This window comes from Taudactylus pleione, unplaced genomic scaffold (assembly GCF_031769625.1).
Source record: "Taudactylus pleione unplaced genomic scaffold, aTauple2 ptg000969l, whole genome shotgun sequence".
NCBI lineage: Eukaryota > Metazoa > Chordata > Amphibia > Anura > Myobatrachidae > Taudactylus > Taudactylus pleione.
This window is the reverse complement of record NW_028285370.1, coordinates 404,491-421,099: the sequence shown is the minus strand read 5'-3', so window position 1 is coordinate 421,099 and position 16,609 is coordinate 404,491. Positions and strand designations below refer to the sequence as shown.

General features: G+C 49.8%; 1 protein-coding gene across 1 annotated transcript in view; it reads left to right on the top strand.

The window, feature by feature from the left end:
* KIF2C (kinesin family member 2C) overlaps nt 1-15,502 on the top strand; it is a 38,557-nt gene extending 23,055 nt beyond the window's left edge. Inside the window, exons 15-22 of the mRNA XM_088460679.1 lie at nt 4,095-4,237; nt 4,408-4,612; nt 5,167-5,277; nt 5,550-5,617; nt 5,693-5,804; nt 6,361-6,474; nt 12,802-12,925; nt 14,932-15,502. Coding sequence (XP_088316805.1) covers nt 4,095-4,237; nt 4,408-4,612; nt 5,167-5,277; nt 5,550-5,617; nt 5,693-5,804; nt 6,361-6,474; nt 12,802-12,925; nt 14,932-15,017 — 963 coding nt within the window. The 3' untranslated portion in view covers nt 15,018-15,502. The remainder of the gene's footprint in view (nt 1-4,094; nt 4,238-4,407; nt 4,613-5,166; nt 5,278-5,549; nt 5,618-5,692; nt 5,805-6,360; nt 6,475-12,801; nt 12,926-14,931) is intronic.
* The last annotated feature ends 1,107 nt before the right edge of the window (nt 15,503-16,609 follow it).

The following is a 16,609-nucleotide window of genomic DNA, read 5'->3' as shown; positions in this document are numbered from 1 at the left end:
TTTCTGATCAGTTAGCTGGACACATGGCAGCAGCTTGGCAGACACCTAGTAAGAAGTTTCAGACCCAAAAGCACCTGACCAAATATGACCCTTTTCCTGCAGCTCATTGTGCAAATTGGGAAACTCCCCTAGCAGTAAATTCCCATGTTACAATATTTGTTAAATCTTCTACATTGCCTATTCATACAGCTTTCCTCACTGAAGGAACCTACGGATAGAAAGATTGAAGTTGGCTTTAAATCTGTTTATTCTCTTACAGGAACTATTGCTCGCCCTACTATGGTTATTGCCAGAGTGGCTAAAGCAATTGAGACCTGGAAAGACTCCCCTAGAGGAGTCTCTCTTTAGGTGCTTCCTGAGATCAGAAGTCGTATATAGCTCACATAAGGGTTATATTGGAGAAGCAACCTCTCAAGCTCAGAGAATCTTCCGGACGCCAGACAAGATTTCCACACCAACTATGGCTACGCAGATTCCTATGCAGTAGTCGAGTGACTGTTCATGCAGCAATGCAGACTCTGGGATCCATGGTATCCACCTTCGACATGGTGGAATATGCTCAGTTCCACGCCAGACCCCTACAACTCCTGTTCCTCTCCAGGTGGACGGGTTACCTCAGCCGTTCAGATCCGAGACAATGATTCTCTCTCCAGAGGTTCATCTGTCCCCCTCCTGATGGCTACAGACGTTCCACCTGACCAAGGGTCGCCCCTTTTGGATCCCGGACTGGGTACTTCTTACAACAGACGCAAGTCTCCGAGGATGGGGCGCAGTGACCGGTCAAGACTACTGATGTCAAACGACCCTGGAAGGCGAGTCGACTCTGCCAGTCAATGTATTGGAACTCAGAACCATCTGCAAGGCCCTCATTCTGGCTCAAGACTTTCTTCAGGGCAAGCCTGTTCAAGTGCAGTCCTACAACACCATGGCAGTGGCTTCTTACATCATTCACCAGGGAGGCACTCTAAGTCTGTCGGCAATGACAGAAGTGTCCCGCATTTTCACATAGGCCGAAGATCACATCCCGGCAATCTCCGCGGTATTCGTTCCGGGAGTTCTCAATTGGGAAGCTGACTTCTTCAGCCGTCACAACGTGCATGCAGGGGAATGGTCTCTCCATCCAGAAGTCTTTCAACTGCTAGTGGACAGGTGAGGCCTACCAGAGGTGGACCTCATGGCCTCCAGACACAATTGCAAGCTGCTGGTATACGGGTCCAGAACAAGGGATGCCGAAGCCGCCTTCGTAGACTTCTTGTCAGTGAAGTGGACCTTTCATTAGGCATATCTCTTCCCTCGAGTCCTTCGATAGTTCAAGCAAGACTGAGGCACGGTCCTGCTGGTGGCACCAGCTTGGCCCAGATGGCATAGGTACTCCGATCTTCAGAGTCTCTCCATACAGGCCCCGTTTCTACTTGCTCAACGGCCAAACCTGTTGCCTCAGGGTCCCTGCCTTCACCTGGACCTGGGTGGTCTGTCTTTGACGGCATGGCTCTTGAGACATCCCTCCTGAGGTCCATAGGGTTTTCTCGCTCCTGTGGTCCAGACTATGCTCAGTGTGGCATCCATAACTTCAGGTGGCACACAGTTGGAACTATGACCCTCAGGAGTTTAGGGCTTTTTGAGTCAAGCTGGATTGGACCTTGGACTACGTCTTAGCTCATTGAAAGTACATGTCTCTGCTCTATCCATTTGGTTTCAGCGCAGAATTTCTTCTCCACCGGATGTCCACACCTTCTTTCAGTTCAGGGTGTCCTCCGTATACAACCTCCTTTTGGTCCCACCAGTGGCTCCGTGGGATTTGTCAGTGGTTCTCAAGGCCGTTCAGGGCCCTCAATTTGAACGTCTGGGATCTGTGGAACTCCAGTGGCTCACAGCGAAGACTTTCTTGTAGCTATAGCTTCTGCTGGTAGGGTGTCAGACTTGGGGGCGCTTTCCAGTTGATCTAAATTTTCATCGGGACAGGGCTGTTCTTGGAATCTGCCCTGTTTTTTTTTTTTTTTTTTTTTTTTTTCTTCTACCCAAAGTTGTTTCTCGTTACCATATTAATAAGGAAATTGTAGTACTGGCCTTTCACTCACCAGACCTTTTGGCAGGTGAGGCCTCATTGGATGTTGTCCGGGCCCTCCGGATCTACGTGGTCCGTACCAACTCTCTTCGGAAAACATACTTTATTTGTTCTCTATGGATTCCGCAAGAATGGCTGGCCAGATGGATGCGTATGGCTTTCTCACAGGCCTACTCACAGGCAGACCTTCCTGTACCGGCTTCTGTCACAGCTCTTTCCACTCGCTCGGTGGGTCCCTTGTGGGCAACGCCTTGTGGCGCCTCCGCTGAACGTAAGGCGGCGACGTCGTCTTCTGTCCACACCTTTCTTGGGTTCTATGCCTTTGATACCTTTTTTGTCTCTCAGGATGCTTCCTTTGGTCTTCTGATTCTCCTCTCTGCTCAGGAGCGTCCCCACCCTTGAACAGAGCCGGATTAAGACCCATCAATAAAATTGCCATATATATTGGCCTATGCATCGCTTTTTTTCCCCTGCTTTCATAAAAATTATCGCCATTCATAAAGAAGGTAAAGCAGGAGATATCACAGCTATCTCCTGCTTACCTTCCTCTCGAGGAATGGCCCGCTGTCCCCCATACACTAGTATGGGGGACAGAATTCATCAAGCTTGAGTGCGGAAGCATATGGCGATTGCTCCCACTCGGGGCTCGCAACCCACTCCTTCCCTATGAGAGGAATCCTGGATTGCGACGAGGGAATATTTTTTGATGACTCTGGCCGGGTCCTTCCGCTGGACGTCGGGGCTCTTGTGCGCATGTGTGACCTGTAGGTCACGCATGCTCACTTATCTCACTGCTCCAAAAGGAGCAGTGAAAAGATTCACTTCTCCGAAAGGAGCAGTGAAACACTTTGAGAGGGCTGATTTTCGGATGATGAATCCTGATCAATGATGAATTACTCTGGCGTTCGCATAGTTAGAATGCTAATTATAACTGGGACCGAACGGACCCCAATAATTAACATTGTGAATAGACCCCTGAGAGAGTGAAAGGGGGGAGGGGGAGAGAGGGTAGAAAGGGAGAGCGATAAAGGAAGAGGGGGACAAGTGGAAGGAGAGAGATTGAAGGGGTGATTCAGACCCGGACGCAGCGCTGTGCTCGCACGCAGCTGCCAGGGAGGCAGGTATGCAAATCCCGCGTTCGCACAGCAAGACCCTCTGTCGTGGCATACTCCTCGCAAGCCAGTAATGATGCCCACTTGCCCTTCGTTATGCACGTCATTTCCAGGAAATGTATGTAACATCGGGAACCATCGGAGGCATACGCAGTGCTTGTGGTAGACCCTACCCTACCACAAGCACTGAGTGCTTCAGTTGAAAAAAAAAAATTAAGCCAGGTGACATGTACAATGGCGCAGTCTTGTAATTATGGACACCCATAAAACGTTGTTTTGCCGCTGACACGCCTGCATTCGCACCACCACTCCCCCGTTTTCCACGACCTTCTCCTGTCACCACCCACAAACGGCACATTCTTTCAAACTAGAGGGCCTTCTGTATCATCCGAGCGATCGCTTCCCAATCGCTTTGACTCGTCATGCGCATTTTGTCACATGTGCAGACAAGCGACAATCGCCCATAGCGAGCGCAGCGTTGCGTCCGGGTCTGAATCTGGCCCTAAGCGTGCACAAACTTGTCTACCTGTTACAGTACCAGCTTTTCTAAAGGGGGTGGACATGCCCGCGAATCACAGTATTTCATCAAAGGGGGCGAGGCTTCCAGACTGCCGCGGTCATCATGTCCATCAGAGGCTGCTGCTGCACCGCTGTGATGTTGCTGGGACACGGGAGCCAGCCAGGGAGATTCTAGCATAGGCTTTGTTAGTAGAAAACTGTCTTTTCAGGGGAGCAGTTGGCGCAAAGAGTTTGTAGTGTAGTTGTGCCCTGCTCCAGGACTAGCGCCCTCTATACCCCATGGTACAGCAGTGTTCCCCCCCCAAATGGATTCAGGGAAACTGATTTTACAGGACGTATAAAAATCCTATTTTATTTTTTATCATCTCTCACCTTCTGAATATTTCTGTACATTTTAGGTATTTGATCTTTTAAACAAAAAAGCAAAACTTCGCGTCTTGGAAGATGCAAAGCAGCAGGTGCAGGTTGTAGGACTGGTGGAGAAAGAGGTAACCTGTGCGGAAGATGTCTTTAAAATGATTGAGATCGGCAGTGCCTGCAGGTGTGTAATCATTGGGCGCTGTACTTGCATGGGCAGGTGACCGAGGCTACCACAGAACACTTCATATTGGTGGCATCAGCTATGTTCTCCAGCTGTACTACCTTCCTGCCCGGTTTCCAGGTTTTATCCTGAGGTTTTGTGATGGTCCGTTTTATTTATTTTTTTCATAGGACTTCGGGGCAAACGTTTGCAAACAGCAGCTCTTCCCGTTCCCACGCCTGTTTACAGATCATCCTGCGCCGGAGAGGGAAGCTTCATGGCAAGTTTTCCCTGGTGGATCTGGCTGGGAATGAGCGCGGTGCTGATACAGCCAGCGCGGACCGCACAACGCGTATGGAAGGAGCGGAGATAAATCGCAGTCTTCTGGCCTTGAAGGTAAAGCCACATTGGACTTAAGCATCTTCCTGCATTGTTTGAGAACATTTTATCTGGATCTGTCTGTTCCACAATGCAAGTGTTTCCATAAAATACGGGATAGATAAGCACCTTCTGACATAACTGGTATGATGTAAGAATATTTATGGTTTTAATTAAGCAACTTATTGGGTTCTAGACAACATCCTCTCTGGTGCTTGGCCACACTTTTTAACCCCATGACCTCTAGAGGGCGTCATAGGGTTATATTGGTGTTAGGAGTTACCTGTATAGAATGTAATCTATATTTAATGGTGATGGCCTATTGGCTGGATAAGATAATGAAGGTAATTTGCTATGTCTGGTTATGTAGGATGTGCCGTATGATGTTGCCCCATACATGTGCACTATATGGTCACCTCACACACTACTAAACTCTGCTTAAAATTTTGCTCACATTTAAAAAAAAAAAAAAAAAAATAATTAAAAATGGAAATCCTGACATGACCTCTGTTCTGGGCTATTGGTGTCAATGTCTGTAATCTGCTTAATGCTTTCCTGTCGCTGTGCTGTAGGAATGCATCAGAGCATTGGGACAGAATAAGGCGCACACCCCATTCCGGGAGAGCAAACTAACCCAAATCCTGAGAGATTCCTTTATTGGAGAGAACTCCAGAACGTGCATGGTAATTATACTGCAATATACACTGGGTCTGACCCCCTGGGTGTGCTCTCTGACCCCCTATAGTCTGTCCTCAGTATACCGCAGTGTCTGTTCATGGAAACCTATAAATAGATGTTAGAATATGATTACATAGTGGATGGTTTTCCCGTACTAGTGGGAGTACAGTATTAGAGTACATCTTGTGAGACCCTCGTTGCTTGTCCTGTGCAGACTCTAGATTTTAATCTACACCAAGTCTGGAGATAATTCTGTCACTTATTGTGTTACCTGCAGATCGCTATGCTGTCTCCGGGGTTCAACTCGTGCGAGTACACGCTCAATACTCTTAGATACGCAGACAGGTATGCGCCCAGAATCCTTCTGTCTATTAGATGACTTTTTTTCTTATTCCATTAATAATTGTTTGTTTATCCCAGGGTGAAAGAGCTGAGTCCTTACAGTGCAGAAGGCACCAATAATCAGAAGATGGAAACTGAGCATAGTGATGAGTCTGAGTCCACTCTGGGAGGGCTGGAGTTCCAGGATGATGTAGGTGACACCGGTACCTGCCGTGCCTGTGGTCACTGTACAAAGACCCGTCGTCACGCCACATGTCTAGTGCTGGATTTCAGGGTTGTGACTGGGAACTCCCCAACTACAAGAGGCTGAAAGGGGATTACTCTATGATAAACGTTCAGTACATTGCGTGGGTTTAAATCTGGCTGTGTAGGGGCTCCAACGTCTCTGTATAATTGTATGAAATGGCTCAAGTGGGAGCTGCTGTCTTGCTGTTCTGAAATAACTGATGCACATGGAATGCTTTTCCTCCCACCCAAACTATCTTGTTGTAGAATATTTTACCACGAACTATATTTACACCTTATCTGCAGACGGGAGCACTGCACAGAGATTAGACATCATGACCTGACACCTTCATAGAATAATACTTTCTCCACTCCCAAACTCTGATAACTGAAATCTGTACAGAGCTGCCTTGCAGGTTCTTGTGGACGCAGATGGGCCCTAGGATGGAATATTCTTCTACAATCTGTAAGGGAGCAGCTCAGCTGTTGTAAAGTGACTGAACTCTTTGTTCTTTCTTCAGCTCTCCCTTAAGGACGAAGAACTCTCTTCCCACATGAACAGTTTCCAGGATGCACTGAGCCGGATTGGGGAGGTGGAAGAGAAGGCGGTGGAGGAGCTGAAGGAATTGGTACAGGTAAGTTTGGCAGCGGTTATATTCTGGAAAGTTGGTTGCACTCGGCTGCTGTGCTGGTAGGGCTTCCTGCTCACTAGTGTGGTGTGACGGCACGCCATGTGTAAACTGGCTTAGAATGACCTCTTACCCACTAGTCTTGGTACCGGTGTTCCATTGTTTGTTTTTTTTCTTCAAATGTTGCTGGCTTAATTCACTTGTGGTTTAAACAATTGTGATTTATACTGGGATAGCCAAGATTACCTCCAATGAACTCCCAAGCACAAGTAAAAATGCTATTACTGTACCAACTGCATGTCAAATCTATTTTTTTCAACTTCAGGGTCCATAGGGTATCCACAAGATACCTTGGGGTATATGTGATGATGTCAGGCATCGGGCACCATAGAGTTAAAGCTTTCAGCCTCCCAGGATGCACTAGGGTCCCCCTCCTATACCCCGCCCCCGAGCCAAGGCATCTCAGTTTAGTTTGGTGCCTGGCCGGAGGGGGGCCATGAAGAGTCCCTGAAATTTCTTCGATGCAGCTGTGGGTGCACATCATGGAAGTACAGCATGGACAATCAGTCCTGACGTCCATGCTGTCTTCCCTACACCCCCGCCGGTACCAGAACGCCTGTACCGATCCGGGGATGCTGGTAGGCATCTGGGGTCACAGCTAGCGGTGACCCCAGATGTTTAGGACCATGGCCGGAATCAAGGGGGACAACGAGGTAAGCGGTAGGGTCCCGTGGTGGGCCCCCGCTGATACATGGTCCAGAGTCCCCAGGCAGGGGGCTCCCTGGGGACTGGCTGCAGCGTGGAGCCAGGTACTGGCCTGCGCTTCCACTACTCCCCTGGGACAGCAGGACCGCGGCAGAGCGGTAGCGCTGCGGCGTCCCAGGGGTTAAATGCATGCCAGGGCAGCGCGCCTTCCCTGTCTCACAGCCGGCGCCTCCCCCGCTGCACACAGCCCTCTGCTCTAGCTGACTGGTCCTGTGTCAGCGCTCCTCCCCCAGGCCGGCCTCCTCTCTGCTCCTCGGTGGCCATCTTTGGAAGAAGCATGGTGAGCGCTGCTGGACGCTGATGAACGGTGGCATCGCGGTCTGTGTATGCAGCGCTGTGTCCTACCAGGCTCTGAGTCTGTGTAGTTGAGGATCAGCGCTGATAGTGCAGGAATTGATTTCTTTGCATTGAATGTGACCTATGCTAGCGTCTGCTGCCTGTACTTTCATTTTCTTCTGTCAGCTTTTCACTGTCCCTGATCTTTCTGCTAAAGCCCTTGCGGTGCGGTGCTTGCAGGGTGGTCTCACAGTATACTAACGAGTATCAGTGAGAGGGGTCACATACTTGCCATCATGTCTGAAAGTGATTTTCCTCTCCAGCTTTTATGTACTACATGCAAGGTACCTATAGCGGAGGGGGACTGTAGTGCGGAGGGACTGTCGACTGTGTTATTCGTTGACGCGACCGATTTCGGTCACGGCTCCGGTACAAGAGCCGCCCTGGGCTTGTTTTGCCAAAGCGCTTACAACCCTTGTGGGCCAGTTAGCTTCACAGCCTGCCTTCACTCAGATGAGTGTGTCCCAGCAGTCAGTGGTGTCGTCACCCATGCAGGGGTTCCCGAGACAACTGATGGTACCCCACAGTCTCCCTATTTCCCCTCAGGTCTCTCATGAGCCTGAGTGAGTTAATTCCTTAACAAGCTCTGTACAGCACTTGTCGGATGTGTTACAAGGGGAGTCTGTGATGCGGCCTCACAAGCAGCCGGTGGCGTCTGTCTGCTCCTTATGAGGATGACGACGGGACGTCCGATGATGGGGAGATTCTGGATCTTTCTGACCAGGAACCTCCCCGTCCTAAAGAGTCGGACGCTAAGTCTAAGGTGTATATACCTGGCCTTATTCGTGCAGTCCGTACTGCTTTAGTTATTGAGGATGAGGAGCCTCCGGTATCAAAGTCCAAATACGCCTTTTTCAAGGATGTTAAGGGAGATGCCACAGTGTTTCCTCTTTCGGGGCAATTAGTTGACCACCTGGAGGAAGCGCGGAAACAGCCAGGCAAACTATTTCAGCCTCAAAGGCGTTTAGCAGTGGCGTATCCGTTTGCGGACAATTATTTTGCTAAGTGGGAATCCTCTCCACAGGTGGATTCTCATGTGACACGCCTTGTCCGTAGTGCCACGTTACCCATGCCATCCATGTCCTCCCTTAAGGATGCTACGGACCGCAAGGTGGAGATATGCCTGAAGTCCGTCTATTCCCTTGCGGGGGGGCAGCGCGGCCAGCTATGGCCATTTGCTGGGTTGCCGGAGCGCTGGGCTGATACGTTGGAGGCGTCCTTCGATTCCGACTGTTCGGCTGAGCAGACTGAGTTGATTGGCAATCTCCGGGATTCGGCCACTTATATCAACGAAGCGGCCTTGGATATTAGTACCCTGGCGTCTCGAATTTCTTCGGCAGCTGTGGCTGCTCGTCGCACATTGTGGTTGCGATCTTGGAAGGCGAACGCGGATTCCAAAAAGGGTTTGGAAGCGTTGCCTTTTAACGGAGAAGTTCTCTTTGGACCGGACCTGGACAAAATTGCAGCCACGCTGGCGGCAGCCAAATCTGCATGTCTCCCGTCTGCTGCATTTCCTTCCGGTTCAGGTAAGTCGGCCTTATAGGGCCCAGGGTAGGCCTAAAGCACAGTCCTTTCCCCGACAGGCTGGCCCCAAGAAATCGGCCAAGCCCCGAAAGCAGGCCTGGAGTACCAGACGTCCGGGATCCCTTTGGGGGATCCCAAAGTGGGAGGCCGCCTGCTGCAGTTCGCCCGGTGTTGGTCGGTCACCACGACGGACACTTGGGTTCTCGAGGTGGTCTCACACGGGTATGACCTCTCCTTCCGGCACAGACCCCCGGCTCGATTCTTCACCACTGGTCTACCATCAGACCGGAACAAAGCCACGGAGCTGCGGAAGGTGTTGCACACTATGCTCCAGGCTGGAGTTATAGTGCCTGTTCCATTCTCCCAGAGGGGCCAGGGTTTCTATTCCAATCTCTTTTTGGTGCAGAAACCCAATGGGTCGTTTCGTCCGATTCTCAACAAGTCTTTGCGGGTGCCGAAGTTTTGAATGGAGACCCTTCGGTCCATTATTCTGGCGCTGGAACCTGGGGACTACATGGTGTCATTGGACATACAGGACGCTTACCTGCATGTCCCTATTCTTTTGCGCCATCAGCAGTTCCTCAGGTTTGCAATCCGCTGCAACCATTTTCGGTTCCGGGCGTTACCTTTTGGCCTGGCGACAGCACCACGTGTTTTCACCAAGGTGATGGCTGTCATGGCAGCTTCCCTGCGGCTGCAGGGAGTCCGCATATTGCCGTACTTGGACGACCTTCTCTTAGTGGCGGGATCTCCGGAGCTCCTTCTGCGCCACTTGGACCTGACCATTGCGCTACTGCAACGGCACGGCTGGTTGATAAACTGGCAGAAGTCCACCCTGATCCCGTCTCAGTGGATTCTGCATCTCGGAGCCTTATTGGACTCGGGACAGCAACGGATCTTTGTGACGGGGGGAAAAGATCTCTGCTTTACAGTCGAGGGTGCGCAGTTGTCTGCAGAGCCGCCGGGTGTTTCTGCACTCGGCAATGAGGTTACTGGGATCCATGGTGTCGGTGTTCGACATGGTGGAATATGCCCAGTTTCACTCCAGACCTCTGCAGCACCTGATCCTGTCCAAATGGAATGGACTGCCTCAGAGTCTGAAGTCCCAGACGTTGGTGCTCACTCCGGAGGTTCGGCTGTCTCTAGCCTGGTGGTGCAGACGACCCACCTCAACAAGGGTCGTCCGTTCTGGGTGGCGAATTGGGTCCTGTTAACAACGGACGCCAGTCTTAGGGGCTGGAGAGCGGTCTCTGGTCCACACTTGTTCCAGGGCAGGTGGACTCTGGCAGAAGCAGAGCTTCCAATAAACATCTTGGAACTCCGAGCGGTTTTCAGTGCTCTCCAGCAAGCACATCGGGTTCTCCAAGGTCACCCAGTGCAGGTCCAGTCGGACAACTCTACCACCGTGGCCTACATAAACCGGCAAGGAGGAACCTGAAGTCGGGCGGCTCTCGTAGAGGTGTCTCGGATCCTGGTATGGGCGGAGCGCAATCTTCCGGCCATATCGTCTGTCATCCCGGGAGTGCTAAACTGGGAGGTGGACTTCTCAGTCGCCAGGACGTTCATCCAGGGGAATGGACTCTGCACCAGGACGTTTTTCAACTGCTGGTGGACAGGTGGGGTCTTCCAGAGATCGACCTCATGGCGTACCGGCACAAGAAGTTGCCGGTGTACGGATCTCGCACAAGAGGCGTCTCTGGTGGATGCTCTGTCCGTCTGGTGGACGTCCGGTTTGCTTACCTATTTCCTCCGGTTTCCCTTTTTCCACGGGTAATCCGGAAATTCAAACGGGAAGGAGGGACACGTCTCTTTGATAGCTCCCGCATGGCCCAGACGGCACTGGTTCTCAGACCTTCAGGGTCTGTCTGTGGACAGTCCTCTGCGCTTACCGCTCCGACCGGACCTTCTATCACAGGGTCCTTGTCTTCACCCGGACCTGACTCTGCTGTCTTTGACGGCGTGGCTGTTGAGACGGCCATGTTAAGGTCCAGGGGGTTTTCCAGCTCGGTGGTGCGAACCATGTTAAGAGCTCGGAAACCATCTTCCGCGAGAATATACCATTGCGTGTGGCATACGTTCTTCCAGTGGTGTCGACCGAGAGGTTATGCACCGCGGGAGTTTTGTTTTTCTCGTGTACTCTCCTTCCTACAAGCGGGACTAGACCACGGGCTTCGCCTTGCTTCTTTGAAGGTGCAGGTTTCTGCCCTGTCTGTCTGGTTTCACCGTAGGATTGCTACAATCCCTGATGTACGCACCTTTATGCAGGGCGTTCTGCGAATCCAGCCGCCTTTTTGTTCCACCCGTTGCACCTTGGGACTTGGCTGTGGTCCTGAGAGCTCTCCAAGGACCGCCGTTTGAACCACTGGGCTCAGTGGATCTTAAATGGCTTACAGCTAAGACTGTTTTCCTTCTGGCCATAGCTTCGGCCAGACGTGTTTCGGATTTAGGGGCTCTTGTAGACCCCCTTTCTTGATTTTTCATGGGAACAGGGCAGTGCTACGCACTCGTCCTGATTTTCTTCCTAAAGTTGTTTCCCGGTTTCATGTTAATGAGGAAATAGTTTGTTCCAGCTTTTAACCCACCCGGCCTTTCAGTGGGTGAGGCCACTTTGGATGTTGTGCGGGCCTTAAGGACATATGTTGACCGCACTTCTTCGTTTAGGAAGTCGGACGCCTTCTTTGTCCTCTATGGCTTCCGTAAAAAGGGTTGGCCTGCTTCAAAGCAAACTTTGGCAGCCTGGATCCGTATGGCTATTTTCTGAAGCTTATCTTCATGAAGGTCTACCGGTTCCTCCTTCTGTGAAGGCTCATTCCACTAGGTCTGTCGGTCCTTCGTGGGCAGCTCGACGTGGTGCCTCTGCAGTACAGATCTGCAAGGCTGTTACGTGGTCCTCTGTCCATACCTTTTGTGAGGTATTATGCGTTTGACACCTTTGCCTCCCAGGATGCTTCCTTCGGGCGGCGGATTCTCCTTTCAGCACAGGAGCGTCCCCACCCTTAAAGGATACTGCTTTGGGACATCCCCAAGGTATCCTGTGGATACCCTATGGACCCTGAAGTAGAAAATATGAGATGGTAAGAACTTACCCTTGTTATCTCTCTTTCTACGAAGTCCATAGGGTTCCACAGGACTCCCGCCCTGTCGCACCTGTGCTGCAGATGGGCTTTACTCTGGTCACCGGTTTTTCCGTCTCCCTCTGGTGAGAATGTGGTTCTTGTGTGTCCCCAGATCTTTCTTCTCTCTCTTCCTTCTCCTCCGGCCTATGGCTTGGTACCTAACTGAGATGCCTTGGCTCGGGGCGGGGTATAGGAGGGCGACCTTAGTGCATCCTGGGAGGCTGAAACTTAACTCTATGGTGCCCGATGCCTGACGTCATCACCTATACCCCAAGGTATCCTGTGGAACCCTATGGACTTAATAGAAATAGAGATAAGTTCTTACCATATCTCATATATTTTCATGTATACATTTTATTTGTGTTTGGTTTATTTAAAAAAAAAAGTCAGGGGCATAAATTGTTTAGACAGTCATGGAAAAGCGCCTCCTAGTGGTTAAATCATGCTCCCACCTACTGCCATACATGGATAAGGTAGACCTTTGTAACTGCTGACTCAGACTGTCTTGACATAGACTGCATGTCTCCCATCGAGCCAGATATGGGGAACCACTTGCATGTCAGTGACTGTGTGTGGATTCGTCTTATTGCAGAAAGAGCCGGAATGGACGAGCTTGTTGGAGATGACGGAGCAACCGGATTATGACATGGAGAGTTTTGTGATGCAAGCGGAGTACCTCATCCAGGAGCGCTCTAGAGTCCTCATTGCACTGAGTGGTGAGTTAGAGGGCCCTTTTTAAATATCTGACATCTAAAGTTGGGGGTTTTGGCTCCAACAGCCATTCTGACTGCAAGTAGATTAGTCTTCCCTCAAACTTATTGCAGTTTGCTTTGATCTGCCAAGATACTCAAGTAGAATAATACCCCTTTTCCACCTAAATTCTGGGTCTGACTCGGAGTTGGAACAAAGTTCCTATCCGGATCAGACCAGGAATTTTGCCGGCGCCGACTCGGGATATTCCCGAGTCAGCGCCGCTCACACCGCAGTCGGGTCTGCATAGACCCGGCTTTTGCGGAGTGAAAGTGGTCGCTCGGAGATGACGTCATCTCCAAGCGCCACTGAAGCCGGACCAATCGGCTGGCTAGCAGCGCACTCCAGGTCATCGTGACCCGGAGTGCGCTGTTCTCATAGCAGGGTTTCACGGGCTACGCCCGTGTTAAACCCTGCTAGTTACCTGGGTTGGATTGCCGGGTCACTCGACCCGGCGATCCAACCCTCTCCCCTTTTACACCAGGGAGCTGCCCGGGTTAACCCTTCAAAAACCCGGGTTTTAGCTCCGGTGTAAAAGGGGTATTAATGAACATCCAGTATGGGGTAAAATGGACACCTTTCTTTGTGCTTCTTTAAAAGAACATCTTGAAACCCCAGTCTGCTTTTAAATCTCTTCCTGGGAGAGACCTTGCTGATGCAGTATAACTACCTTGTCTTGTTGCTGTGCTCAGTCTTGCCATAGTGTATGACCTGTGACATGAAATGGTCTTCCACAACCTCACCTTTTGTAGCAGAGTTTGGCTGCTCCTCACCCAGTTTTAAACCTCCTACAGAGCTGTTTCTGTTTTGGGTAATGACTGTTTCAACCTACATATGAAAATGATGATCATTATCACCTGTTTGGTATGATTGGTTAATCATACACCTGACTATAATCCTACAAAATCCCTGACTATGCAAGTGTACCTAGAAGAATTGATGCTGTTTTGAAGGGAAAGGGTGGTCACACCCAATATTGATTTGATTTAGATTTTACTTTTGTACATTCACTTTGCATTTAGTTAATTGATAGAAATACCACTAAACACTTCTATTTTTGAAAGCATTCTTACATTGCAGCTTTTTTTCCACCCCTGCCTAAAACGTTTGCACAGTACTATGTATGTATGTATGTATGTATGTATGTATGTTTTTTTTCCTTTCCTTCAATTTTGTTAATGCTCTTTAGTGTGGAAAGCCTGTACCAATAACTTGCCACAATACAAGCAGGAATCAGAGGTTGACTATACTGCAGGTCCATGAATCTATTGCACGTGGCCAGATCAAGGTCATCCCCTGACAGCTGGATGTAATAGGACAGCGGCACTTGCTGTGCCCTGGGGATTCCCTGGTGTGTTGTGGCTGCTCAGAGATTCTGGCCTCGGGTTACTTCTGATCAGTGTGCCTGATTCCAAGATTTCAGTTGCGAACTCGCAGTTCACAATAGCAAAAATATGCTGATGTCTTCAAAATCTTAGCTGAGTATAGGGATGCCCACTGCTGCCGTACAATGACATGCAACAGCATAAATATTGGCTACATCGATGCAGATCCTCTCAGTCATGTCTAACCTGTCTCCAACCCTGCGCCTCTCCTGACACACTGAGAACGGACACACTGACAAGGAGTTCTCAATGGCTAATTTCTGCAAATCCCATGAAACTGCCTGTAAATTGTCAGGCACGCATGCATTTTCCTAACCCCCCCCCCCCCCCCCCATATTACCACCCCTAAATGCTGACTACTTGTCACTCACTGTGCGAGCGGAATAGCAAACCAGTCACTGCACAGTATGAAAGCCAGTCTGTGTAAGTATTGCCATTGCATAAATCTCAGTATGTGGCCCAGTGTCTTTTACTCCTTCAGGACCTTTGTTACTAGATACTGTGGAGGCCTAACATTGCTTGGATTGTACAGGTTACTATATAGATGCAATGTCTAATCTAACAAATGTGCATTTACCTCTTTGCAGAGAGTGTGTCATCCTTGCGCCTGGCCATGCAGATGGAGGAACAGGCCAGCAAGCACATCAATAAAAAGCAGAGGCCTAATAAATGAATGTACACTATGCCCTATAGGTGCCCCTTGTATAATTTGTCACATTGCTGCATATATATATAGTAGGTTTGTCTTATTTTAATGTGATAATTGTCCATTTCTAACTTGTCATTCTATGAATAAAGTCTTTGTAAATAGCCTGACCTATGGGATCCAGCAGACTCTATGAAGATCACTTGCCGCCATATAAGACTGCCTGTGTTTATCTCGGTACTCTCCTTTCCTTCCTTGGGGGTGAGCATTGGGTTTTGTGGCTTATAGTCTGGTAAATATGGTATGTTGCTGCTGCTCCTTGTTTTTAATTCTTTGGGGTCTGCGGTTTAATGCTTTGACCAGTTCTGTTACGGGCTAGGTCCTACATTAAAATAATGAAGCTGTTTTTATGTACAGTTTTTTAAAATGTGTTTAAAAATGTTTCTCAAGACAGAGCACTGACTGACACCAGTTTGTCTTTAATATTAAGCAATAAACAGCCATGATTATTACTGGTCTTATAGTGATTGTATGAGTGTTCAATGCTTTGCTGAAGATTTTCTGTTTGTAAATGAACCAGTGGGGTCCGGTCAATATCCCAGCACAGGGGATGCCAGTGCTTGGCCTACCAGCACCGAAATATCGTCACTTGTCAGAATCCTGGCATCCTGAAGGTAAATAGCGGGGTAGGGTTAGGCACTAAGGGGGGTGGGGGGGGGGGGGTAGGGTTAGGATACTGGCCAACAGGTGTCTGTATCCTAACCCTGTCGGGATGCCGGTGTCTGCATCTTGACTGCCAGGATCTCAAACGCCGGCATCCTGTACCCAACCCGAACCAGTATATGCTGCAGGTTTACCAGTACCAGGGGGTTTTAGATGTCTGAGGTCTCTTCTGCCAGCTTAGTGCAGATTCTCTCCATAACTATAAAATGTAGTTGTGCAAAAGAATTTGATAAAATCTTGAAAATGGATTAGACTGTTGTACAAACTGGGGAAGTGTCGCCCCCGTTTTGTAGCCGTGCCAAGGCCAGAATCTGTCGTCGTGCGCAGACTTTGATGTCCAAGCTAAGTAAGCTTTGGCTTACACAGACTGGCCGAGGGCGGCGATCAATGGTCTCCATGGTGATCCGAAGCGCCTACAGCAGGGGTGGCCAAACTCTGTCCTCGAGAGCTACCAACAGTTCTCGTTTCCCAGGTTTCCTCACAGAATCACAAGTGAAATAATTCGCTCCACCTGTGGATCTTTCAAAATGTGTCAGTGAGTAATGACTACACCTGTGCACCTGCTGGGTGACCTGGAAAACGTGAACGGTTGGTAGTTCTCGAGGACCGAGTTTGGCCACCCCTGGTCTACAGGCTCAGCACTGGGATGGCAGATGTATGCAGGAGGTGTCTGTCCTACACTCACCACCTGCTGCATTGCATATTACTTCCCTGCGGCTGTGTGATAGCGTCCATATCTGCATTGGGCACAGAGTATGGTGTGAGAACCATTCCCAATAGATTAGTGAATTAAGGAGGTTTGGGACCCTGCTTGTTTCGTTTGTACTGGGCACCACTATCTCTGATGGCAGCTCTGCCTATGGCAGATGTATCAGATGGCATACTTGACTAGAATC